At 42.8% G+C, this 24,651-nt stretch overlaps 1 protein-coding gene across 1 annotated transcript in view; it reads left to right on the top strand.

Annotated features, from left to right (window-relative positions):
• The window catches only part of fbxo41 (F-box protein 41), a 105,011-nt gene that overhangs the window by 50,333 nt on the left and 30,027 nt on the right, over positions 1-24,651 (top strand). The window contains exon 4 of the mRNA XM_045206950.1: positions 19,003-19,219. Coding sequence (XP_045062885.1) covers positions 19,003-19,219 — 217 coding nt within the window. The remainder of the gene's footprint in view (positions 1-19,002; positions 19,220-24,651) is intronic.

Raw genomic sequence — 24,651 nt, 5'->3', positions numbered from 1 at the left:
TCACCCAATAGATATGGGAGTTTATCAAAATTGGGTTTGTTTTCAAATTCTTTGTGGATCTGTGTAATCTCAGGGAAATATGTGTCTCTAATATGTTCATACATTTGGCAGGAGGTTAGGAAGTTCAGCTCAGTTTCCACCTCATTTTCTCTTGAGAGCCAGGTCTGCCTATGGTGGCCTTTCTCAATAGCAAGGCTATGCTCACTGAGTCTGTACATAGTCAAAGCTTTCCTTAAGTTTGGGTCAGTCACGGTTGTCAGGTATTCTGCCACTGTGTACTCTCTGTTTAGGGCCAAATAGCATTCTAGTTTGCTCTGTTTTTTTGTTAATTCTTTCCAATATGTCAAATAATTCTCTTTTTGTTTTCTCATGATTTGGTTGGATCTAATTGTGTTGTTGTCATGGGGCTCTGTGGGGTCTGTTTGTGTTTGTGAACAGAGCCCCAGGACCAGCTTGCTTAGGGGACTCTTCTCCAAGTTAATCTCTCTGTAGGTGATGGCTTTGTTATGGAAGGTTTGGAAATTGCTTCCTTTTAAGTGGTTATAGAATTTAATGGCTCTTTTCTGGATTTTGATAATTAGCGGGTATCGGCCTAATTCTGCTCTGCGTGCATTATTTTGTGTTTTTTGTTGTACACAGAGGATATTTTTGCAGAATTCTGCATGCAGAGTCTCAATTGGTGTTTGTCCCATTTTGTGAATTCTTCGTTGGTGAGCGGACGCCAGACCTCACAAACATAAAGGGGCAATGGGTTCTATAACTGATTCAAGTATTTGTAGCCAGATCCTAATTGTTATGTCGAATTTTATGTTCCTTTTGATGGCATAGAAGGCCCTTCTTGCCTCTCAGATCGTTCAGAGCTTTGTGGAAGTTACCTGTGGCGCTGATGTTTAGGCCGAGGTATGTATCGTTTTTTGTGTGCTCTAGGGCAACGGTGTCTAGATGGAATTTGTATTTGTGTTCCTGGCAACTGGACCTTTTTTGGAACACCATTATTTTTGTCTTACTGAGATTTACTGTCTCTCTATCTCTCTCTCTCTCTCTCTCTCTCTCTCTCTTTCACTTCCTCTCCTTTCTTCTATCGCTCTCTTCTCACCTCACCCTCGACAGGCTGCTGCTTCTCTCTTTCTTTGTCTCCTCCTCCCTCCCTCCTTCCCTCTGTACAACATGTTCTCTCTCATGGTTCAGTATCATTCAATAGATCAGGTGCACAAACGTGTGTGTGTGTGTAAAATATGTGTGTAGAATGTGTGTGTGTGTGTGTGTGTGTGCAAGCATGCGCCATGCATATGTGTGTGTGTTTGTGTGTACATAACAAAAAAAACATCTCCCCTTGTCCCATCCAGGTGACTAAGTATCCATAATAAGCGCTTGTCACTTGTCTAAGCGACACAAAGCAACTATTTATACAAGGTATTTTCTATCTGTCTGTCACGCATGCCTTTTTAATGAATTATTTCACACCATGAATATTAATACTGTATAATATTGAATTAATAACCGGTGATCATGACAACTATGAAAGACTGACTGACCAGAGATGATAATTAACATATAAACAGGACCACTTTAGAAGATCATGGTTGCATCCTAAATGGCACCCTATTAAGGGCACTATTTTTGACCAGGGTCCTTAGGGGTCTGGTCAAAAGTAGTGCACTATATAGGGAATAGGGTGCCATTTGGAATGCCGACCATGTCTTATTCATCGTGGCTGTTGTGGCTTGTTGGACCCTTGGGTGTACATAGCGAGTCAGGTTGCGTCCCAAATGGCACCCTATTCCCTATGTAGTGCAGTGCTTTTGACCAGACCCCCAAGGGTCCTGGTCAAAAATAGTGCACTAAATAAGGAATAGGGTGTCATTTGGGACATAGCCCCTCTGTCTGTCTCATCTTAAGTGACTGCCTGCAAGCTAGCGTGACTATTCATTAGCCCCTCTTATCATGGTCATTAGCCTTAGATGGATAGATACTAGATCCTGTTCATGTATATTTCGCCTATCTTTATATCCATGAACAACAGCAGTTTAGATCGTTATCGTTTTCCGGCCTTTACATTTCTATCTGCTTTTATCCCTTTGTCCTTTTTGTCCCTCCCTGCTTCCCTTCTTCCTCGGGAGACATCATTATTCTTCAGTCAGCATGACACTCTTTTCATGTCACAACACCATAGCATACCATGATCTCCTTTAGAAAGCACCGTTGAAATGCGCTCCCTGGAATATCCTGTTCCCTCTTTCTTGCCTCCCACTCCACTCCATCATTGTGTGTTAGCATGATGATTAGCATTTCCCAATAGAATGCGCTGCTGTTCATGCTAGCATCATTAGCTAATATGCTAATGTTACAATACAGGCTAATTGCATTCTGTAGGTCAGCAAGGGGAATGATTAGCATTAGCATTCAGTGAGCCGCATTGTAATAAGCTAGGTGATAACAGTTTAGGGTGCCTGGCTTGAACCCTACTGGACACCCATTCACTTAACCTGAGTGGATTTAGCAGTGGATTTATGAGCAAAGTTTAATTCTCATTAATCCCTTCCTCCCTGGTCCTCACCTCATTGATTACCCAAACATACATTTACATCCTATGATTACTAATTAGGCATTTGTACCCTGTCTGAAATCATCCTGTTAGTAGTATATGGGGATGTGTGAAACGTACTAAAGTGTCACCACTTGCGCCGCTGAATAGCCAGGTTTTCGCATAGCGCCGACTGGTAAGACTCTTCAGGAGGGTGGTCACGTGCGCTAGCAGGGCAGAGGTCATGGGTTTGAGCCTCGGTGTGAGCCGAATCAGGAGGAAGTGGTACTTGCTAAGAAAGCATTATATTAGCATTTGACATAATAATAATAATAATATAATATGCCATTTAGCAGACGCTTTTATCCAAAGCGACTTACAGTCATGCGTGCATACATTTTTACGTATGGGTGGTCCCGGGGATCGAACCCACTACCCTGGCGTTACAAGCACCATGCTCTACCAATTGAGCTACAGAGGACCCCATTCGATCGTTTCAGATTCATTTCATTTTCATCTTGGTCCCTGCAATGCTAAACACGTAGTAGTTCAATAGATGTGTACAGAACATTGGGAATATTGAGTTGCACCCCCTTTGCCCTCAGAACAGCCTCAATTCATTGGGGCATGGACTCTACAAGGTGTTGAAAGCGTTCCACAGGGATGCTGGCCCATGTTGACTTCAATGCTTCCCACAGTTGTGTCAAGTTGGCTGGATGTCCTTTGGGTGGTGGACCATTCTTGATACACATGGGAAACTGTTGAGCGTGAAAAACCTAGGAGCGTTGCAGTTCTTGACACACTCAAACCGATGCGTCCTGGCACCTACTACCATACCCTGTTCAAAGGCACTTAAATATTTTGTTTTGCTCGTTCACCCTCTAAATGGTACACATACACAATCCATGTCTCAATTGTCTCCAGACATAAAAATAATTATTTAACTTGTCTCCTCCCCTTCATCTACACTGATTTGAAATGTATTTAACAGTTGACATCAATAAGGGATCATAGCTTTGACCTGGTCAGTCTATGTCATGGAAAGAGCAGGTGTTCCTAATGTTTTGTGAACTCAGTGTATATCTGTATGTTATTATACATGTGAAGAATGCAAATCTTGCTAATTGTATTTCCATTTAAAGACTGTCCTAATCATGGCTTGCATTTTATTTATAGATACTCAGGATGCATCCCAAATGGCACCCTATTCCCTATATACATTTACATTTTAGTCATTTAGCAGACACTCTTATACAGAGCGACTTACATTTTGAGTGCATACATTTTTTTACTTTTTTCTACTGGTCCCCCGTGGGAATCGAACCCACAACCCTGGCGTTGCAAGCGCCATGCTCTACCAACTGTAGTGCACTACATTTGACCAGAGCCCTAAATTATTATTCTTCTCCTTATTTTATTCAATCATTCTCTCTTGCTGAAGCAGATTGATTTCTGCAGTCTAGATTTGCACTTCTAGTGTATAAAAGGCAACATGAAATTGGTCTGTGTCTGACCATGAAACTAGCATCCGATAGCATTATATCAGACACACAGCACCCTTTCATCTTGGCATGGTGAGACAGATGGATACTATTCATTGTGTCTGCATCCCAAATAAAGGCGCAGAGTGGAGGTGTCATAGTACCCATAAAAACTAGCGGTCAAACAGGGAAATGGTTCCAATTGTTTTTCCACCATTCATTTTTCCCGTAGGGGATTTTAGAAACACTTCAAATAAGGGCTGTGTTTCGTGTAGGCTTACCCTGGCATGACGTTTTGATAACCATATAAATCTCTCTCGGACAAGGTGACGTTTATCAATATATTCGGCTCTATTTACTCTCAGATTTGCATCAAAGTAGACATCATGTAAGACTACAAATCCCTGCAAGCTCCTGCACGTCATCTCTAGCACCTTTGCTAACAGGTACATTTTAAAGAAATGTAGCCAATTTATTCATTACTACATTTACAGTGCATTCGGAAAGAATTCAGACCCTTTGACTTTTTCCACATTTTGTTACCTAACAGCCTTATTCTAAAATGGATCAAATTGTTTTTTCCCCCTCATCAATCTACACACAATACCCCATAATGACAGAACAAAAACAGATTTTTAGAAATGTTTGCAAAAAAATAAGTAATAATAATAATACATTTACATAAGTATTCAGACGCTTTACTCAGTACTTTGTTTAAGCACCTTTGGCAGTGATTACAGCCTCAAGTCTTCTTGGATATGACGCTACAAGTTTGGCACACCTGTATTTGGGGGAGTTTCTCCCATTCTTCTTTGCAGATCCTCTCAAGCTCTGTCAGGTTGGATGGGGAGCGTTGCTGCACAGCTATTTTCAGGTCTCTCCAGAGATGTTCAATCGGGTTCAAGTCCGGGCTCTGGCTGGGCCACTCAAGGACATTCAGAGACTTGTCCCGAAGCCACTCCTGCATTGTCTTGGCTGTGTGCTTAGGGTCGTTGTCCTGTTGGCAGGTGAATCTTCACCCCAGAGGTCCTGAGCGCTCTGGAGCAGGTTTTCATCAAGGATCTCTCTGTACTTTGCTTCATTCATCTTTCCCTCGATCCTGACTAGTCTCCTAGTCCCTGCCGCTGAAAAACATCCCCACAGCATGATGCTGCCACCACCATGCTTCACTGTAGGGATGGTGCCAGGTTTCCTCCAGACGTGACGGTTGGCATTCAGGCCAAAGAGTTCAATCTTGGTTTCATCAGACCAGAGAATCTTGTTTCTCATGGTCTGAGAGTCCTTTAGGTGGCTTTTGGAAAACCCCAAGCAGGCTGTTGTGCCTTTTACTGAGGAGTAGGTTCCGTCTAGCCATTCTACCATGAAGGCCTGAGTGCTGCAGAAATGGTTATCCTTCTGGTAGGGAGCCCTGTAGCTCAGTTGGTAGAGCATGGCGCTTGCAACACCAGGGTTGTGGGTTCGTTTCCCACGGGGGGCCAGTATGAAAATGTATGCACTCACTAACTGTAAGTCGCTCTGGATAAGAGCGTCTGCTAAATGACTAAAATATAAAAATGTGCTCCCATCTCCACAGAGGAAGTCTGAGGAGAGTGACCATCGGGTTCTTGGTCACCTCTCTGAACAAGGCCCTTCTCCCCCGATTGCTCAGTTTGGCCGGACGGCCAGCTCTAGGAAGAGTCTTGGAGGTTCCAAACATCTTCCATTTAAGAATGATGGAGGCCACTGTGTTCTTGGGGACCTTCAATGCTGCAGAAATGTTTTGGTACCCTTCCCCAGATCTGTGCCTCAACACAATCCTGTCTCGGAGCTCTACGGACAATTCCTTCGACCTCATGGCTTGGTTTTTGCTCTGACATGCGCTGTCAACTGTGGGACCTTATATAGACAGGTGTGTGCTTTTCCAAATCATGTCCAATCAATTTAATTTACCACAGGTGGACTCCAATAAAGTTGTAGAAACATCTCAAGGATGATCAATGGAAACAGGATGCATACTTATGTAAATTCTTTTTTTCAGTTTTTTATGTGCAAACATAACATAATTGTGAGGAATTGTGTGTAGATTGAGGACTTTTTTAAAATTAATCTATTTTAGAATATGGAAAAAGTCGAGGGGTCTGAACTTTCTGAATGCACTGTATCCTGATAAGTCACCATGTCTGAGAGAGATTTATCCGGTTATCAAATCATCACGCCAGGGTAAGCCTACACGAAACATAGCTCTTATTTGAAGTGTTTCTAAAAATCCCCTATGGGAAAAATGAAATGTGGAAAAATGATTGGAACCATTTCCCTGTTTGACTACTAGGTTTTATGGGTATTATGACTCATACAGTGGTACTCTATGGCACCATTATTCCATTCATAGTGCACTACTATGGGCCCTGGTCGAAAGTAATGCACTATGAAGGGAGTAATGGTGTCATTTGGGGCGCAGACACTGTAGAGATGCAATTACACACACTTTCAGTTCCCCTCCATACTAATGTCTCTTGTAACATGCCCTTTTATCTGCCCTGTTGTGTGGATAACCAGAGACGTGTCACTAGAGGACTTGCCATCTGAAACACTGTGTGCCATCTGAAATACTGTATGGGGAGGTAGTGTTCTCTCTGTGTGTGTGTATTGGAGTGAGAGAGACAGAGATAAATGAAGGGTAGAGCAGATGGAAGAGGAGAGGACAGGTGAGGAACAGAGAGCATGGATTCGCTGAGGCGCCATCCTTTGTAGCTCCATCCTACCAACCTGTAAACAGGTGGCCTGACCAGCTGTTCCACAGCACTGTGCCACACACTGACACTACTTCACCTCCAATGTCTTGTCTAGATCTGTGCCAGTCAGATATAGGCTAGGCCTGATTCCTAATAACACGCACGCTCTGACACACACACACACACACACACACACACACACACACACACACACACACACACAGCTATTTGTTGTTGTTTTTTTGGGGGGGGGGGTGCCATATATATTTCAACCGTACTGTGATGTTTTACAAAAGTTCTGAACCTTTCTATTCTCATTGCTTCTACAGATTGTGAATTAAAAATAAACATTTTTGCTAAAAGTATTATTATATTATTGATTGATTGACTATGACTTTTCAGATCACCCAGTAATGCTATCTGCAAGGTTAGCTCCAGGTAAATATTGCAATCCTTTAGCCATTCCTGGACCTGTGTCCAAAAACAAGCTACAAATGGACAGAACCAAAACAAATGATATAATGATTCTGTCTCTTCACAGCAAAATCTGCAGAGCTGGGAAGATTGTATCCCATATATAAATAACATTCTATTGGTAGCAAGAATTTTATATAATAATTTAAATTGAAAGATTCTAATTTTTGAATCCGGTGTCGTTTTGCGTGTCAGTTCATAAACACTATGCCATGGGATCGGTACGTCAAAGATCTCTTCCCAACTATTTTGCAATCTATATGGGACGGCTGTCAGTCCTTTGGTCTTTAAGTGAAACGGATATACTTTTTTATTTATCACAGTTTTCCTTAACCAATTATGTTATTTAATGCAAGGCCGACAGACAAGTTCCTTACTTTCTCCCCCTTCCACTTTCCTCTTCCACCTTTGCGGTAAGGCTGCAATTATTTGGTTGTAATTTTGGGTAGAGCAGACATTTCCATATGTTTTTGTTAGCTGCATGTGTGACAACTCCACCAGTCCTACCGATGATATCATTTACGAAGAATATACCTTTTTTAAACATTCTGTCAAAAAATAATTTTTTTTTGTCAATTAGTATATTTGAATTTAACCACAATATTTGTTGCATTATTTGTTCCGTCGTTTCTGGAGGATTAAATTGAAATTGCAACCAACTTTCTATGGCTTGTGTCAGAAGAACCGATGTGGATGTGGTGGAGGAGTCAGGCGCAGGACACAGAGGATTCGTCCAAAAGACTTTACTAGTCCAAAGTGCAACAAAACAATACACGACCTCGAAAACAAACGGAGGCGAGGAAATTACGCAAACATGCGTAAACAATAAACAAAACAGACAGAGCGCAAACACGCAGCTCCGCACGACAGGCAGACAACAACACACAATCTAACTAATACAAAACAAGGAACTTATAGGACACGTAATCAGGACACAAACAGATACAGGTGTACAAGACAGACCAAAGCAATCACACCACGAAACATACAACGGTGGCAGCTAGTATTCCGGGGACGGCGAACGCCGAAGCCTGCCCGAACCAGGAGGAGGAGCAGTCTCGGCCGAAACCGTGACAGCTTGTTTTAGAAATAGTGATATTTGGGAGATTATTTCCTTTTCAAATAACTGCAAATGAGTTGTTATAATCTGAATAAAGAGAAAAAGGCCTTTCTTGAACATTGGGTGAGACAATCTTACTAATTTGCTTGAGAACCAGTTCGGATTTAAGTATAACTTTTGTTTGACTGAGGCTTTTAGTGATAGGTCTAATGCTTTAATATTTAATAATTTCTGTCCTCCGAATTCATATTCATTATATAAATATGCCCTTTAAATTTTGTCTGGCTTGCCATTCCAAATCAAATTGAACACAGCTATTTCTTACTATACTTGTGAAGTTTTGTTGGTTTACTTTTCTTGTGAGGACTTCTGGTACTCGCAAGTATAGTAAAACGTGTATACACACACACACACACACACACACACACACACACGCACACACGCACGCACGCCCTAGTGTCCCAGTACAGTAAGTCCCAGGAAAGACTGTAGGAGCTCTGGTTTTCAACTCCCCTAGTGCCGGTGTGAGCATGTGGGCTTATTTGTTGACTTGTTCCCCCTTTCTGGAGGCGCTAGTTTTGGAAGGAGACGATGAGTCACGCCTAGAGAGAGAGGTGTGTTTTAATTAAGGTTGACAACAGGAAACCAACACATGTCGTATATTTCCTACTGAGATTCTGCTTTCACACTGCTGGATTCTGCTGCTGCTCAGTGTCTGTCTGTCCGTCTGTCACCACCTCTGACTCTCTGTGTGTCGGTCTATTTGTCTGTCTGTCTGTCTCCTCTCTTGCTTCTTCCCTTTGGCTCTTTCAATCTCTTGGTGTGTGTCTTTTGGTATGTCTCTATCTGTCTGTCTGTCTGTCTGTCTGTCTTGCTCTCTTTCTGCATGTCTGTGTGTGTCTCTTTAAACCCAAACTCTTCCCCTCTCTCTGATTCAAACTCGGTTTCAGCTATGCAGAGTGAGCAGTCAGCCAGTCAGCCAGTCAGTCAGGCGGTATAGTGCATTAATGCAACACTTCTGGGGAGAGAGGGAGAAGAGAGAGGCTTTTCAGTTTTGCCCTTAGCCCTACACTCCCAGAGGATTGGAGTATCCATCTTTCTGGCCAGAGGTCTTATTTGAGCCTTGTCAGTTTGGTCAAGCATGGACTGAGATGCATATAACAGTGAGATGGGCAGAAGAGTTACATTGTCGTCCCCCTTTCTATCCTTTATCTTCCTCACTGTCAAAAACAATAATGCTTTAGAAAAACCTTGACTTCATCCAGCTTACTGTACTGTTTTATATTCTTCAGTATTACATTTGCAAACACATTTCTTCCCTTACATGTTTACCCCCTAAGAGTTCACTAGTGTTTCTCTGTATTGACGTAGCTGGTGCATAACCAGGAGCCATCAGCCATGTGAAATACAGTAACAGGAATCATTCTGATATGGTGGATCATCTGAGACGTTTGATACTCCGGTACACACACACGTGCTCCGATGCACACACGCATACACACGTGTACGCACTCCTGGAGTATGGATCTGTCAGCTCTGCTGCTCTTTGAGCACACATGCGCGCACACACACATACAGTGGGGAGAACAAGTATTTGATACACTGCCGATTTTGCAGGTTTTCCTACTTACAAAGCATGTAGAGGTCTGTAATTTTTATCATAGGTACACTTTAACTGTGAGAGACGGAATCTAAAACAAAAATCCAGAAAATCACTGTATGATTTTTAAGTAATTAATTTGCATTTTATTGCATGACATAAGTATTTGATACATCAGAAAAGCAGAACTTAATATTTGGTACAGAAACCTTTGTTTGCAATTACAGAGATCATACGTTTCCTGTAGGTCTTGACCAGGTTTGCACACACTGCAGCAGGGATTTTGGCTCACTCCTCCATACAGACCTTCTCCAGATCCTTCAGGTTTCGGGGCTGTCGCTGGGCAATACGGACTTTCAGCTCCCTCCAAAGATTTTCTATTGGGTTCAGGTTTGGAGACTGGCTAGGCCACTCCTTAGTTGCCCTGGCTGTGTGTTTCGGGTCGTTGTCATGCTGGAAGACCCAGCCACGACCCATCTTCAATGCTCTTACTGAGGGAAGGAGGTTGTTGGCCAAGATCTCGCGATACATGGCTCCATCCATCCTCCCCTCAATACGGTGCAGTCGTCCTGTCCCCTTTGCAGAAAAGCATCCCCAAAGAATTATGTTTCCACCTCCATGCTTCACGGTTGGGATGGTGTTCTTAGGGTTGTACTCATCCTTCTTCTTCCTCCACTCCGGCGAGCGGAGTTTAGACCAAAAAGCTATATTTTTGTCTCATCAGACCACATGACCTTCTCCCATTCCTCCTCTGGATCATCCAGATGGTCATTGGCAAACTTCAGACGGGCCTGGACATGCGATGGCTTGAGCAGGGGGACCTTGCGTGCGCTGCAGGATTTTAATCCATGACGGCGTAGTGTGTTACTAATGATTTTCTTTGAGACTGTGGTCCCAGCTCTCTTCAGGTCATTGACCAGGTCCTGCCGTGTAGTTCTGGGCTGATCCCTCACCTTCCTCATGATCATTGATGCCCCACAAGGTGAGCTTTTGCATGGAGCCCCAGACCGAGGTTGATTTACCGTCATCTTGAACTTCTTCCATTTTCTAATAATTGCGCCAACAGTTGTTGCCTTCTCACCAAGCTGCTTGCCTATTGTCCTGTAGCCCATCCCAGCCTTGTGCAGGTCTACAATGTTATCCCTGATGGCCTTACACAGCTCTCTGGTCTTGGCCATTGTGGAGAGGTTGGAGTCTGTTTGATTGAGTGTGTGGACAGGTGTCTTTTATACAGGTAACGAGTTCAAACAGGTGCAGTTAATACAGGTAATGAGTGGAGAACAGGAGAGCTTCTTAAAGAAAAACTAACAGGTCTGTGAGAGCCGGAATTCTTACTGGTTGGTAGGTGATCAAATACTTATGTCATGCAATAAAATGCAAATTAATTACTTAAAAATCATACAATGTGATTTTCTGGATCTTTGTTTTAGATTCCATCTCTCACAGTTGAAGTGTACCTATGATAAAAATTACAGACCTCTACATGCTTTGTAAGTAGGAAAACCTACTATATCGGCAGTGTATCAAATACTTGTTCTCCCCACTGTACATTAGATCAGTGTTTCCCAAACACGGTCCTCGGGACCACAGGGGGTGCACGTTTAGTGTTTTGCCCTAACACTACACAGCTGATTCAAATTATCAAAGCTTGATGATTGGTTGATTATTTGAATCAGCTGTGTAGTGCACATACTGTACATGTTGAACACACATACACACTCGTACAATCAGTCAAACACACACCTCTAATCCAATCTGTGGTCACTCTCCTCTCCTTCCCTCTACTCACCCAGGTGGGTCTGCTCTAGACTGGATGTGATGTGTGTGTGCTAGCCCCTCCAACCTACCAGACCACTACAAATAAGTATTTACTGCAACCATTCAGCACAGGCATCTTTTGCCCCCAAGCAAAGCAGATTTTTATTTTCATATCAGCCTAGTGTATAAAATATGTGTATTTGAATAGCAAGATGAAGTTAATAGAAAAGGTACTCAAAAAGGCAGATACAAAAAGAAATGTAAAGCCTATCATCTTTCGATAAATGTGTCATGAATACCAATTCTTCTTTAACAGTATAATCCAACTTTACTACCAGTCTGTGTCTCCGTGACAAAATGGCACCTAATTCCCTACATAATGCAAAGGTAGTACACCATTTTGGGACGCAACCTGTGTGCTTTTCCTTTGCATATTCAATTTGCCGTTGAGCACAGTGGTTTCACAAACCCTTCCCTCATCTCTTATTCAAGGCTGACAAAGTGGCCCACAATCCTCTTGGATTTGAAGGCAGGGTGGAGACACTGCGATACTCACTACCCTGACTACCCACAATCCTACAGCACTTCCTAAGAGGGGATTCAATTCTCAGTGTAAATCAGATTATTCATAACATCATAAACTGTATTCATATTGCATAAAATATCCTGGTATGTATTTAGCAACCTCTCCATCACCCTCTGTTCTCTGGGTGCGTCCCAAATGGCACCCTATTCCATTCATAGCACACTACTTTTGCCCTGGGCCCTGTTAAAAGTAGTGCACTATGTAGGGAATAGATTTGCCATCTCCCTTTTCTCTTTTCCTTTGATGACACCCGTCACATCCCATAATAAGAGGAACATCTGCTCCAGCCACTTCCAGACTCCTGTATCTGTTATGTGTTGAAATTGACCTCTCTATGATGTTTTGAGGGTGGCTGCTGAAATCCTATTTTGTGTGTGTGTTTGTTTGTATGTGCGTGAGTATGTGTGTGTGCCCTTATTGACACGTCCTCCCACTGCCTGGAGGTAAGGGACTATGTGGTGGTGACTGTGGTGGCAGGCCTGTCTCCTGATCTCTTAAGCTGTGACACTGAAAACAGAAGCAGACAGTGTGAACACACACACACACACACACACACACACACACACACACACTGGGAGCGAAGATGAATCATCAGAAAGCTGTTGGTGGAACATACACAACATAAATGCACACTCCTACACAGACCATAGGTATACAAAATGGCAGGTGTGAGATTGTATTCGTGCATGTCGGTTCAGAGGTAAAGAGAGCGAGAGGATGAGTGAAAAGGAGGGAGGGAGAGAAATGAAGAGAGAGAGAGAGAAGCTCATATAATGTGACTGGAGCCATTTTAGCAACAGGGAAAATGAAATCCTCTCTGGGCTAGTTGAAGATTCACTCATTAGCTTTTCTATCCTACTCAGCATGAGTGAGATGAGTAGAAATAGTGTCTCAAAAGAGGGTTGGAAGTTTATTAAAATATACGACCACCCTGAGATGAGCTCTAACCCCATATCATTATGATGCACCGTTATTGTCAAAGCTCAAACTACTGCGCAAACCCACTAAAGTCCAGTGTGTGTATGTGGAAACGTTCATTTGATCCAGCTTAATCACGACTCACCCATCTGATAACCACATCTTTCATTTTGATCAAACACTTCTTCTAATCCTAATCTGAATAATCTCAAGACAGAAACTTAATTTCACCAGACGCCAAACCTCTCTCAAGTCTAGCCTCTTCCCTTTTTATAGAACATTTTACATGACTGTTATTGTCCATGTCCCAGTTTCAGGGACACTGTCAATGGCGGTGGAAATGCAGGCAAAGTCGGCATCCCAATTGGCACCCTATTCAACCCTATAGTTCCTGGTCAAAAGTAGTAACAGGAAAAAGTGCCATTCGGGATGCAGTCATAACTCGAGCGTGCAAAGTTAACCTTCAGACAGTAGCTCCTTTGCTCCCGTAAAACCAACGACAAGCCAGCGGTAGTAGGACTGTGTGTGTGTGCCTTGTTTGGATTTTCTGAGGAGATTGTTTGGACAGGAGCGGCTGCTAGTGTTTAAAAGGACAGAGACGTGGTATATGCACGCACACACATAGATACATACACACACACCACACAGATAAGAGAAGGAAAAATGGCTTGTTTCACTCCCAGCCCAAGTGAAGTCTTGCTGAATGCAGGTTCACATAAACAAGCATAAAAAAGGAGGAAGAGGGAGTGAGAGAGAGAGGTGGGGAGAGAGAGAAAAAGACAGTGAGAGAAGACGAGAAGAATAAGATTCAGCTGTGATACAGTATCTGTGTGGAAATAAAACATAATGCATGTTAATGTATGTATAAAACTGGGACAGCGAGTGCGATAGCGATCAGTCGGCTCCTGTGTGTTTGTGTGTGTGTGTGTTTTGAATAGATGGATTCCTTGTGCCTGCAGATACAGTATATCACTAATATGTATGCTATATACAGTACCTTAGGGTCAACATTACTCCCTGGTATGTGTTAGTGTTGGGTACAAAGATGTGCCCAGAAGGTCCCATTTACGGTACTTGATATGATCCTATACTTACAGTGGGGAGAACAAGTATTTGATACACTGCCGATTTTGCAGGTTTTCCTACTTACAAAGCATGTAGAGGTCTGTAATTTTTAGGCTGGGTTTCTGTACAGTACTTCGAGATATTAGCTGATGTAAGAAGGGCTATATAAAATAAAATTGATTGAAAAATTGATTGACTTCAACTGTGAGAGACGGAATCTAAAACAAAAATCCAGAAAATCACATTGTATGATTTTTAAGTAATTAATTTGCATTTTATTGCATGACGTAAGTATTTGATACATCAGAGAAGCAGAACTTAATATTTGGTACAGAAACCTTTGTTTGCAATTACAGAAATCATACGTTTCCTGTAGGTCTTGACCAGGTTTGCACACACTGCAGCAGGGATTTTGGCCCACTCCTCCATACAGACCTTCTCCAGATTTCGGGGCTGTCGCTGGGCAATATGGACTATCAGCTCCCCTCCAAAGATTTTCTATTGGGTTCAGGTCTGGAGACTGGCTAGGCCACTCCAGGACCTTGAGATGCTTCTTACGGAGTCACTCCTTAGTTGCCCTGGCTGTGTGTTTCAGGTCGTTGTCATGCTGGAAGACCCAGCCACAACCCATCTTCAATGCTCTTACTGAGGGAAGGAGGTTGTTGGCCAAGATCTCGCGATACATGGCCCCATCCATCCTCCCCTCAATACGGTGCAGTCGTCCTGTCCCCATTGCAGAAAAGCATCCCCAAAGAATGATGTTTCCACCTCCATGCTTCATGGTTGGGATGGTGTTCTTGGGGTTGTACTCATCCTTCTTCTTCCTCCAAACACGGCGAGTGGAGTTTAGACCAAAAAGCTCTATTTTTGTCTCATCAGACCACATGACCTTCTCCCATTCCTCCTCTGGATCATCCAGATGGTCATTGGCAAACTTCAGACGGGCCTGGACATGCGCTGGCTTGAGCAGGGGGACCTTGCGTGCGCTGCAGGATTTTAATTCATGATGGCATAGTGTGTTACTAATGGTTTTCTTTGAGACTGTGGTCCCAGCTCTCTTCAGGTCATTGACCAGGTCCTGCCGTGTAGTTCTGGGCTGATCCCTCACCTTCCTCATGATCAATGATGCCCCACGAGGTGAGATCTTGCATGGAGCCCCAGACCGAGGGTGATTGACCATCATCTTGAACTTCTTCTATTTTCTAATAATTGCGCCAACAGTTGTTGCCTTCTCACCAAGCTGCTTGCCTATTGTCCTGTAGCCCATCCCAGCCTTGTGCAGGTCTACAATTTTATCCCTGATGTCCTTACACAGCTCTCTGGTCTTGGCCATTGTGGAGAGGTTGGAGTCTGTTTGATTGAGTGTGTGGACAGTTGTCTTTTTATACAGGTAACGAGTTCAAACAGGTGCAGTTAATACAGGTAATGAGTGGAGAACAGGAGGGCTTCTTAAAGAAAAACTAACAGGTCTGTGAGAGCCGGAATTCTTACTGGTTGGTAGGTGATCAAATACTTATGTCATGCAATAAAATGCAAATTAATTACTTAAACATCATACAATGTGATTTTCTGGATTTAACGACGGCATTTAACAGTCTAGACATGTCTGTGGCACCTCAGCAGCAGATTCCGTGACATTCGTCTGTCTGTCTGTCTGTCTGTCTGTGTTAAAGATGGCACAAACATTAATGTCCAGCTCCTCTGTACTGTATATTCTATTGGTTCCATTGTAAATCAAGTGCAGTATTTTACATGATGTATTTGACCCAGGTCTGGTGTGCGTGCACCTAACTATCTGGTTTCTGTCCTCCAAAATCAAATTGTATTTGTCACATACACATGTTTAGCAGATGTTATAGCGGGTGTAGCAAAATGCTTGTGTTTCTAGCTCCAACAGCGCAGTATATCTAACAATTCACAACAATACACACAATCTAAAAGGAAAAGAATGGAATTAAGGAATATATAAATATTATAAATATTAGGGTGTGCAATGTCAGAGTGGCATAGACTAAAATACAGTAGAATAGTATAGAATACAGTATATACATATGAGATGAGTAAAGCAAAAATATGTAAACATTATTAGAGTGACTAGTGTTCCATTATTAAAGTGGCCAGTGATTTCAAGTCTACGTATATGGGGCAGCAGCCTCTAAGGTGCAGGGTTACGTAACCGGGTGGAAGCTGCTTAGTGATGGTGTGTGTTTGTGGTGTGTGTGTGTTTTTGTATGCCCCAAACCACCCATTCTTCCCATATGTTCCCAGGGAGTTAGGTCGCCCAGTTAGTTTCAAACGTAGTGTACTCGCATCCAATAACCTGCAGCTTATAAATTAATGAATTATGCAAGGGGTGGGTCTAATCCTGGTTGCTGATTGGTTAAAACTGCGTTCCAGCCGGTGTCTATTCCACAAGTTACCACCGGCTAAGGCTATGACGCAATCTACTCTCATCAGCCCAACCAGGCAATTAATAAACTTGATCTCCACTGTAAAAAATGATCTAGACATCATCTCCCCTTTCTTTTAGACTAGCATTTGGTTTTCAACAGCAGAGATTTGTATAAAGCTTGCTGTCTGTCTCTCCGACCTTCTCAATATTGAAATTTGATATCCACTGTCCCGTTTGAGGATTAACGTGTCAGGACGAGACATTCTCAGTCAGTCGAAATCATGAATCAGCATAATATTTATGGATATATACAAAGAAATGTCAATAGAAAAACAGGTCAAACAAAACGAAATGCAGCTAGTTTGCTGTATTTCCAGCTTCAGTTTGAAGTGATTGTGTTAGCTGTGTAGTTGGCTAGCTCCTCTGAACATTGTCCTGACGAGAGAGCACATTTTCTATGCCAGGCGAAATCGCTCATTATTATCTCATTGTAAATGTAACTACAAAAAAAATGTCACTAGAAAACAGCTTAAACAAACGCAAATGCAGCTACTTTGCTGTTATTCTGGCTGCACTGTTTGACGTGACTGTGTTAGCCGTGGTTGGCTAGCTAGCAACCAAGGGATAAGAACGTTGCCAGGCGGCATGACGGAAGTTAATATTGCTTATTGTTGCCCAATAAACTGCGGGACCATTCATCAGTGTGCAGGTATCTATCTACATTTCATGAGGTTGTACTGTTAGACCAACTCCCCTGTGTGAGTGTGTATGCACTCCACAAACCATTCTGTGTCTCATCTCGCCTCTCTCTACCAGGGAGGTGGCCAGATAGACCAGTCCATGACTGCTGGGCCCATATGGCTCTGGTTAAATGTAGTGTACTATACTGAACAAAAATATAAACACAACATGCAACAATTTCAACAATTTTACTGAGTTTCAGTTCATATAAGGAAATCAGTCAATTGAAATAAATTCATTAGGGCCTAATCTATGGATTTCACATGACTAGGCAGGGGTGCAACCACTGGGGAACCAGGCCCAGCCAATCAGAATACTTTTTTCCCCACAAAAGGGCTTTATTACAGACAGAAATAGTCTTCAGTTTCATCAGCTGTCCGGGTGGCTGGTCTCAGACGATCCCGCAGGTGAAAAAGCCGGATGTGGAGGTCCTGGGCTGGCGTAGTTACACGTGGTCTGCGGTTGTGAGGCCGGTTGGACGTACTGCCAAATTCTCTAAAACAACATTGGAGGCAGCTTATGGTAGAGAAATTAACATTTAATTCTCTGGCAACAGCTCTGGTGCACATTCCTGCAGTCAGCATGCCAATTGCACGCTCCCTCTAAACTTGAGACATCTGTGGCATTGTGTTGTGTGACAAAACTGCACATTTTAGAGTGGCCTTTTATTGTCCCCAGCACAAGGTGCACATGTGTAATGATCATGCTGTTTAACCTCTATGGGATCAGTGTCTCGTATACGGGACGGTTGAGCTAAGGTGCGCTAATGTGATTGACTGTTGTAAGTAACAGCGAACTTTCCAGAACATAGACATGTCTTATATGGTCAGAAAGCTTAAATTCTTGTTAATCTAACTGCACTTTCCAATTTACAGTAGCTATTACAGTGAAAAAATACCATGCTATGGTTTGAGGAGAGTGCACAACAACAAAAAACGTATGATACATTCACCACTGAAGGTAAATATTGTACTTACATTCAGTAATCTTGCTCTGATTTGTCATCCTAAGGGTCCCAGAGATAAAATGTATCATAGTTTTGTTTAATAAAATCAATTTTTATATTCAAATGTAGGAACTGGGTTCTACAGATTGAACCCCTGCTGTCTCTGGCTCCACACCCACCCTGCCCGGCCATCTAGATGTGTGAAAGTTAGTGTATAAGCTAATGATCCATCATGTATGACATTCCTGGGAGTGTGTAAACTTACATTTTGTATTTTTTATCATTTTTGTATGTTCTCTATAGTTATGTATCAATTGACCAATTCGCCACAAAGTGTTTCCCTTCAAATGGCATCAAGAATATGCATATCCTTGCTTCAGGTACTGAGCTACAGGCAGTTAGATTTGGGTATGTCATTTTAGGCGAATCCTTAAGAGGTTAATTAATCAGCTTTTTGATAGGCCACACCTGTCATGTGGATGGATTATCTTGGCAAAGAAGAAATGCTCACTAACAGGGATGTAAACAAATTTGTGCTCAAAATTTGAGAGAAATAAGCTTTTTGTGCGTATGAAACATTTCTGGGATCTTATATTTCAGCTCATGAAACCAACACTTTACATGTTGTGTTTATATTTTTGTTCAGTGTGTGTATATATAGGAATAATGGTGCCTTTTGGGACGTAACCTATGTGTGTTTATGCACACCAGTAACCATCCCGTCTCCTCTCCTCCCGATTCACCAGGGAGGTAACCCAGATAGACCAGTTCCTCCAGGAGACGGCGGCGCGGGAGGCCAATGCCAAGGTGCGCCTGCAGCAGTTCATTGAGGAGCTCCTGGACCGTGCCGACCGCGCTGAGAAACAGCTGCAGATCATCAGCAGCTGCGGGACCACGCCCAACGGCAGCATGGGACGCTACAGCCTGCCCGGCTCCAACAAGGGCTCCAACAATGGACGCCAGGTGAGCTGATCCAAGATCGGTTTTGCTTTTTAATACACAAATGGTTAAGGTAAGCTGATTCTAGATCTGTAGCCTTCCAGGCTCCAAAGGGCAACAAATGCCAGGTGATCTGGAGTGGAGAGAGGAAGTTGACCGTATAGTAGACAAACAAAAGTCAGATTTGTGTGAGGGGAGCCTAATGGTTAAGAGTTGGGAAAGGTAAACTCATCCTAGATCTGTGTCTGGTGATCTGGAGTGGAGAGGAAGTTGACCTAGATACTGATCTGAGGTAGATTTGTGTGTGGAGCCTAATGGTTAGAAAGGTAAGCTGATTCTAATGTCCCTGTTTAAAAACTCCCCTTCCTTGATGTGAAATAATCAAGTGCGATCTAATGTGGCAGAAGCACCTGCTAACTCCCATAACTCCGAAGCGACAAAGGAAGGAAGGATGTATTCTTCATAGGATTAGATCAGGGCCAATGGCATCTCCACAAATGAGTCACTTCCTGTTGTTACATTGACAGGACAACCAATAGGGGAAGACAAATCCATGGCTGCCTACAAAGCTGTCTGGGGGAAAAGATGTCAGTGACGACTTGTCAAAGTAGCTTTTTACCTTGAATAATGAATAGGCATTGAGTCTATTGAACTGTGCCACTGTAGACTCTCACAGGACAAAACCAGGATGGACTTACATAAACCAGATAGAGCTGGGTCAAGTAAACTGAGTATCTGATTAATAGACTGTGTGTGTGTGCGTGTGCGTGTGCATGTACTGCGTGTGTGTGTGTGTTTACTGAATTGAACAGTTGTAGTTGTACATCACAGGAGGCTGCTGAGGGGAGGACAGCACATAACAATGGCTGAAACGGAGCGAATGGAATGGCATCAAACACATGGAAACCATGTTGGATGTATTTGATACCATTCCAGCCATTACCACGAGCCCGTCCTCCCCAATTATGTTTCCACCACCCTCCTGTGTTGTATATTCATTAATATAGTCCTTACATAATCAAAATTCCATGTCACTTATATAATTGGGTCTACAACTGCATATCTTAGTTCCAGTCCCAATAAATTGGGTTATTTTTTGGGGTGATATTGGTATCATTTTAAATGATCAGTGACAAAAAGAAATAACTGATTTTGGAGCGACATGAAAACAGACAGTCAGAGAATCTATCCTGGCATGTGGGCTGTGGATGTCTATGTCTGAGACCCAAATGGCAACTTATTCCCTACATAGTGCACTACTTTTGACCAGAGCTCTATGGGCCCTGGTCAAATGTAGTGCACTGTATAGGGAATAGGATGCCATTCGGGATGCATCTTATCACTTGGGCTATTAGAAACAGGCAAGGCAGGCGTGTTGTGACACGTGTCGACTCACCACAATTTTGCGTTTAATTTGATCTGAGCCGATAGTGAGTGTGTTAAATATTTATTAAACAGAATGGGAGAGCGCTGGACTGTGAATAGCGGAATTGGACAGCGAAGGAGGAGGAGGTGTGTGTGTGTGTGGGGAGCGGGGTGTGTGTGCGTGTGATGATGTGTGTATGCATGTTTGCATGCATGCTTATGTGTGTAGCCGCTGGTCATGTCACCACTCTATTTCTTCATTTACCTCAGAGGTATAATTGGTTGGGATAGAGATGCACACAGCTTTAATTTTAATGCTAAATAGGTTTTAGCTAATGATCAGGTATTTTGATTACAGGAATCAGTAGTGTCTGACTCACTTGATATCAGGGTTACCCTTGAGGCATGAGGAAATTCTGTGGGGACATTTCAGAATTTCCTAATGCCCTTAGATATGATCTGAAATCTAAAATATTGCATTGGTATTGATTACATGCAGAAAACAACCATACAGGAGAGGCAATGATAATATTCCCCCAGGTTCACTATGCCCCCATATTATAGACCAAAACAAAGTAGACATTGTGATGCATTTTACTAAGATCTCCCCTGCCATATTTTCCAATTCTCAAATTCTAAAGTGTCATTTATCCAAGTGCTGTGAGCGAGAAAGATATGGCCAGTTTCTATCCATTTTCCTTCCATCTATCGTTTCCATGGAGACACACCAGTGGCTCTACTTGTTCAAGTCGTCCAGGTCAGGTGATAGCGCAGTAGTTGGTCTCTGATTCATCTTAGATACCACATTCTACTCTCCCCCCTCCTGTATCTTTCCCACCTCTGACCTCTTCCACAGTTGACAGAGTTAAGTGAATGTGTGTTTCCCGCGCCGACCAGATTCCCCACCATTTACCATGCACAACCTGCATCCCATCAAGCTCATTCATTACCCAACCTGATGTAGCCTAGCTAGGATGTGTCCCAAATGGCACCCTATTCCCTACATAGTGCACTACTTTTGATCAGAGCCCTATGAACCTGGTCAAAACTAGTGCACTATATAGGGAATAAGCCGCCATTTGGCATGTAACCCCTAGTCTCCATTAGTGCTCTATTAAGTGGCTAAATTGTCAACATTTTACAGGGCTTGCACTTCATCTGTGTTAAGAGGCTGTTAGACAGTCAGGGATGTGCAGCAGTGTTGCTATGATGCTTTTGAGGCTTGATTTGTGTCGACAGTAGTCATCTTGTTTGTCTTCTGGTTCTTATGAGTCGTTGTTTTCAGCATTCTTTTCATTGTGTCCATGGCTAGGATATTATAATATTATAGGACATTTGGCATGCTACGGACACCAGAAAGATACTGCATGCTGGCACACTGGCACATTGGCCATCCAGGGATGCCCCCTCCTCTGCCATTGCTCACTTTCCCCTCCTCCCTCTCTCTCTCCCCCTCCCTCCTTCCATCCCTCTCTCCAATTCTGTTTGGGTAGAGAGTGAGTGAGTGAGATGGATGGGTGTTTGCCTGCTTCCTCCCTGCTCTGTTTCCACTGGCGCTGGGCCCAGACAGGGTTCTCTCTCTCTCTATGTGTGTGTTTGCGGCGCCGGTCCGTGGTGCTGAGTGCGCGCGCACACACACACACCTCAGTACATCTGAGATATTTGGGAAGCCCCTGTAGGGATTTGGCTTGAAAGGAGAAAGAGAAGGGAGGAGAAGAGCGAGAGAGTTGGGGAGAAGGAATCTAGAGAGGGTAGTGAGAAAAAGGGAGTGGTGCTGTAGATGGAGGTATTGGGCGAGAGGAGGAGAGTGGGATAGAGGTAGAGGGATGGGAGACAGCGTGAGTTCCTATACGGTAGGTAAAGGGAGGGGATGAGACAGATGGAAAAGCAGAGGGAACGAAGAAAAAGAGAAAGGGAAATGTGACAGGCCCATGCTCAAAACCTCCTGAATATCTTCGGCTCCTTATGTAAAAGAGGGGGATTACCAACTCTCCCTCCCTTTTCACACTCTTTGACCAGGGTGGTCAAAAGTCGTGCACTATATAGAGAATAGGGTGCCCTTTGGGACGTAGACACTCTCTTTCAGATAGCTCCGATTACACTTCCTTAATGTCAGCCAATTAGCTGCCATGTTTTCTGCGCCTCAGCCAATCACAGTTAATTATCCCTAAACCTCAGAGAGCATACAGGAGCTTTTCAGTTCCCTCAAGTGTGTGTGTGCGTGAGAAGTGAGTATGTGTGTTGAAGCTATAGACTGGACTCCCACGTTTCAAGTTCTTTTCTTTTTTTCATCATTCGTCAATACCTTTCATGATAGCAGAATGACTAATGTGTGTTTTCCCTTTTGTTATTTTAAATGTGGGATTCAAAATTAATCAATCGAAGCCTTTTAAAAGTCACTCTCATCCACTCCTACTAATTTTAGTCCTTTGTTTGGCTGACTAATTGGTCTCTATGGTATTGTATCGTTGTGTGAAGTTGACATACATAGTGTCATTTCAAAATGGTGGACAGTCAATGTTGATAGAGATGATGAACAAGGGGGATTCTGCTTCCATGTCGAACATGACGGGAACATTTGATCATGATGGAAACCAAACGAGGGTGGTCTATGGTGATAGATGGGCTGAGAGTGGCTGAGGGGTGGGATTAAAGAGCTTATGTTCAGTAATGTATTATTGTTATGTGATTGCTGTATATAAAAGTACCATGTATGTAAAATGTATGTATATGTAGCTGAAAAGCTGTAAAAACAAAAAAAAAACATATGTCCTCAGAGGGGGGTGGTGGTGAATGGGTTAATAAAAAAAAATACAAATACAAAAATGGATCATGATGGACATGACATGGACATACCACTAGGATTTATTGATTGTCAAGTCCCTCTTGCTGGTGCAGGCCCTTCTTGAGACTCCATTGGGGGGTAGATCTCAATAGTCTTAAGTGGTTTCCTCCCCTCGTGCCTAGGGCTGTGGTGGTCATGAAATTTTGTCCGCCGGTTATTGTCATGCAAAAGTCTGCCGGTCTCATTGTAATTAACATAAACACAAGCCGCTGATGCGTGCCTTTGGAAGATCTACATTGAAAAAAGTATAATAAATCAATTTAATATACACCATCACAATAAATCCATTATTTATTTTCATCAGGTCTAAAGAAACATTATGATATGAAGGAAATGTATTTCAGAAGAACAGAATATGAGTTTGCCTACTGTATGTTATCTGGCTATGTGCCATGTCATAGGCTGTAGGCTTGTTCATTTAGCAGACAAGATGCTTTTAAGTCCTGTGCCATTATTTTATATAATATGATTTTATAGTAAGAAAAATGTAATTGAACTTAGCTGAATAAGATAGAAAGGATATTTTTCCCATTCCGTAGCGAGAATTTTAAACAGGTCCTATATGCTACATTTCAAGTTATTTGGCAACTTTAATTGTGAATGATCCAAACCTTAGAATGTCTTCGAAATCAAAACATATATGGGCTGCATGTTGTGACTATAGGATATTGACGATTTGAGAAAGTCGCAAAAAATGCTTGTGCTCTGTTCCTTGCTTCAGGCTGCGCACACTGTTCTCTCATTAAGTTATCATATTTTCACCCCTCAGACTATTCTCAATTTATATGAAAAATGTTTGATTTAGAATGGCCCATTATCAAATGGGCAGGAACAAGGGCAGGGGGAAAAATGTCATCCGTATGCACTCGAATAGCGAATGGAGGCCACTTTTCCGCCCGTTAGTTTTTCAATCATGCCGGATAGGCTACTCAGGTTATTTCACTCCATGCATAAACCACTGTTTGAGGAGCATGCAGCCTCTCGCTGCGCAACAGGTGATATTCCCGCCCAAACTCTGTATGCCATGGGCTCTCCAACCCTGTTCCTGCAGCTACCCAGTGCTTAATTTGGGAAACCAAGTGAAATCTGTTCGGGAACATCGTTAGTAAGATATTTTCACAACAAAACATATTTAATTAAACTGTTGACAGCCCCCATCTCTGCACGCTCGAGAAAGGAATGAAGGAGAGAGAGGAGGAGATGGAAACTCACGGTGGTGAGATATTCTTTAGCTAAAGGTAATATG

This window comes from Coregonus clupeaformis, chromosome 24 (assembly GCF_020615455.1).
Source record: "Coregonus clupeaformis isolate EN_2021a chromosome 24, ASM2061545v1, whole genome shotgun sequence".
NCBI classification, from domain to species: domain Eukaryota; kingdom Metazoa; phylum Chordata; class Actinopteri; order Salmoniformes; family Salmonidae; genus Coregonus; species Coregonus clupeaformis.
The sequence above is the reverse complement of the archived record's forward strand: the minus strand, read 5'-3'. Positions and strand labels throughout refer to the sequence as shown.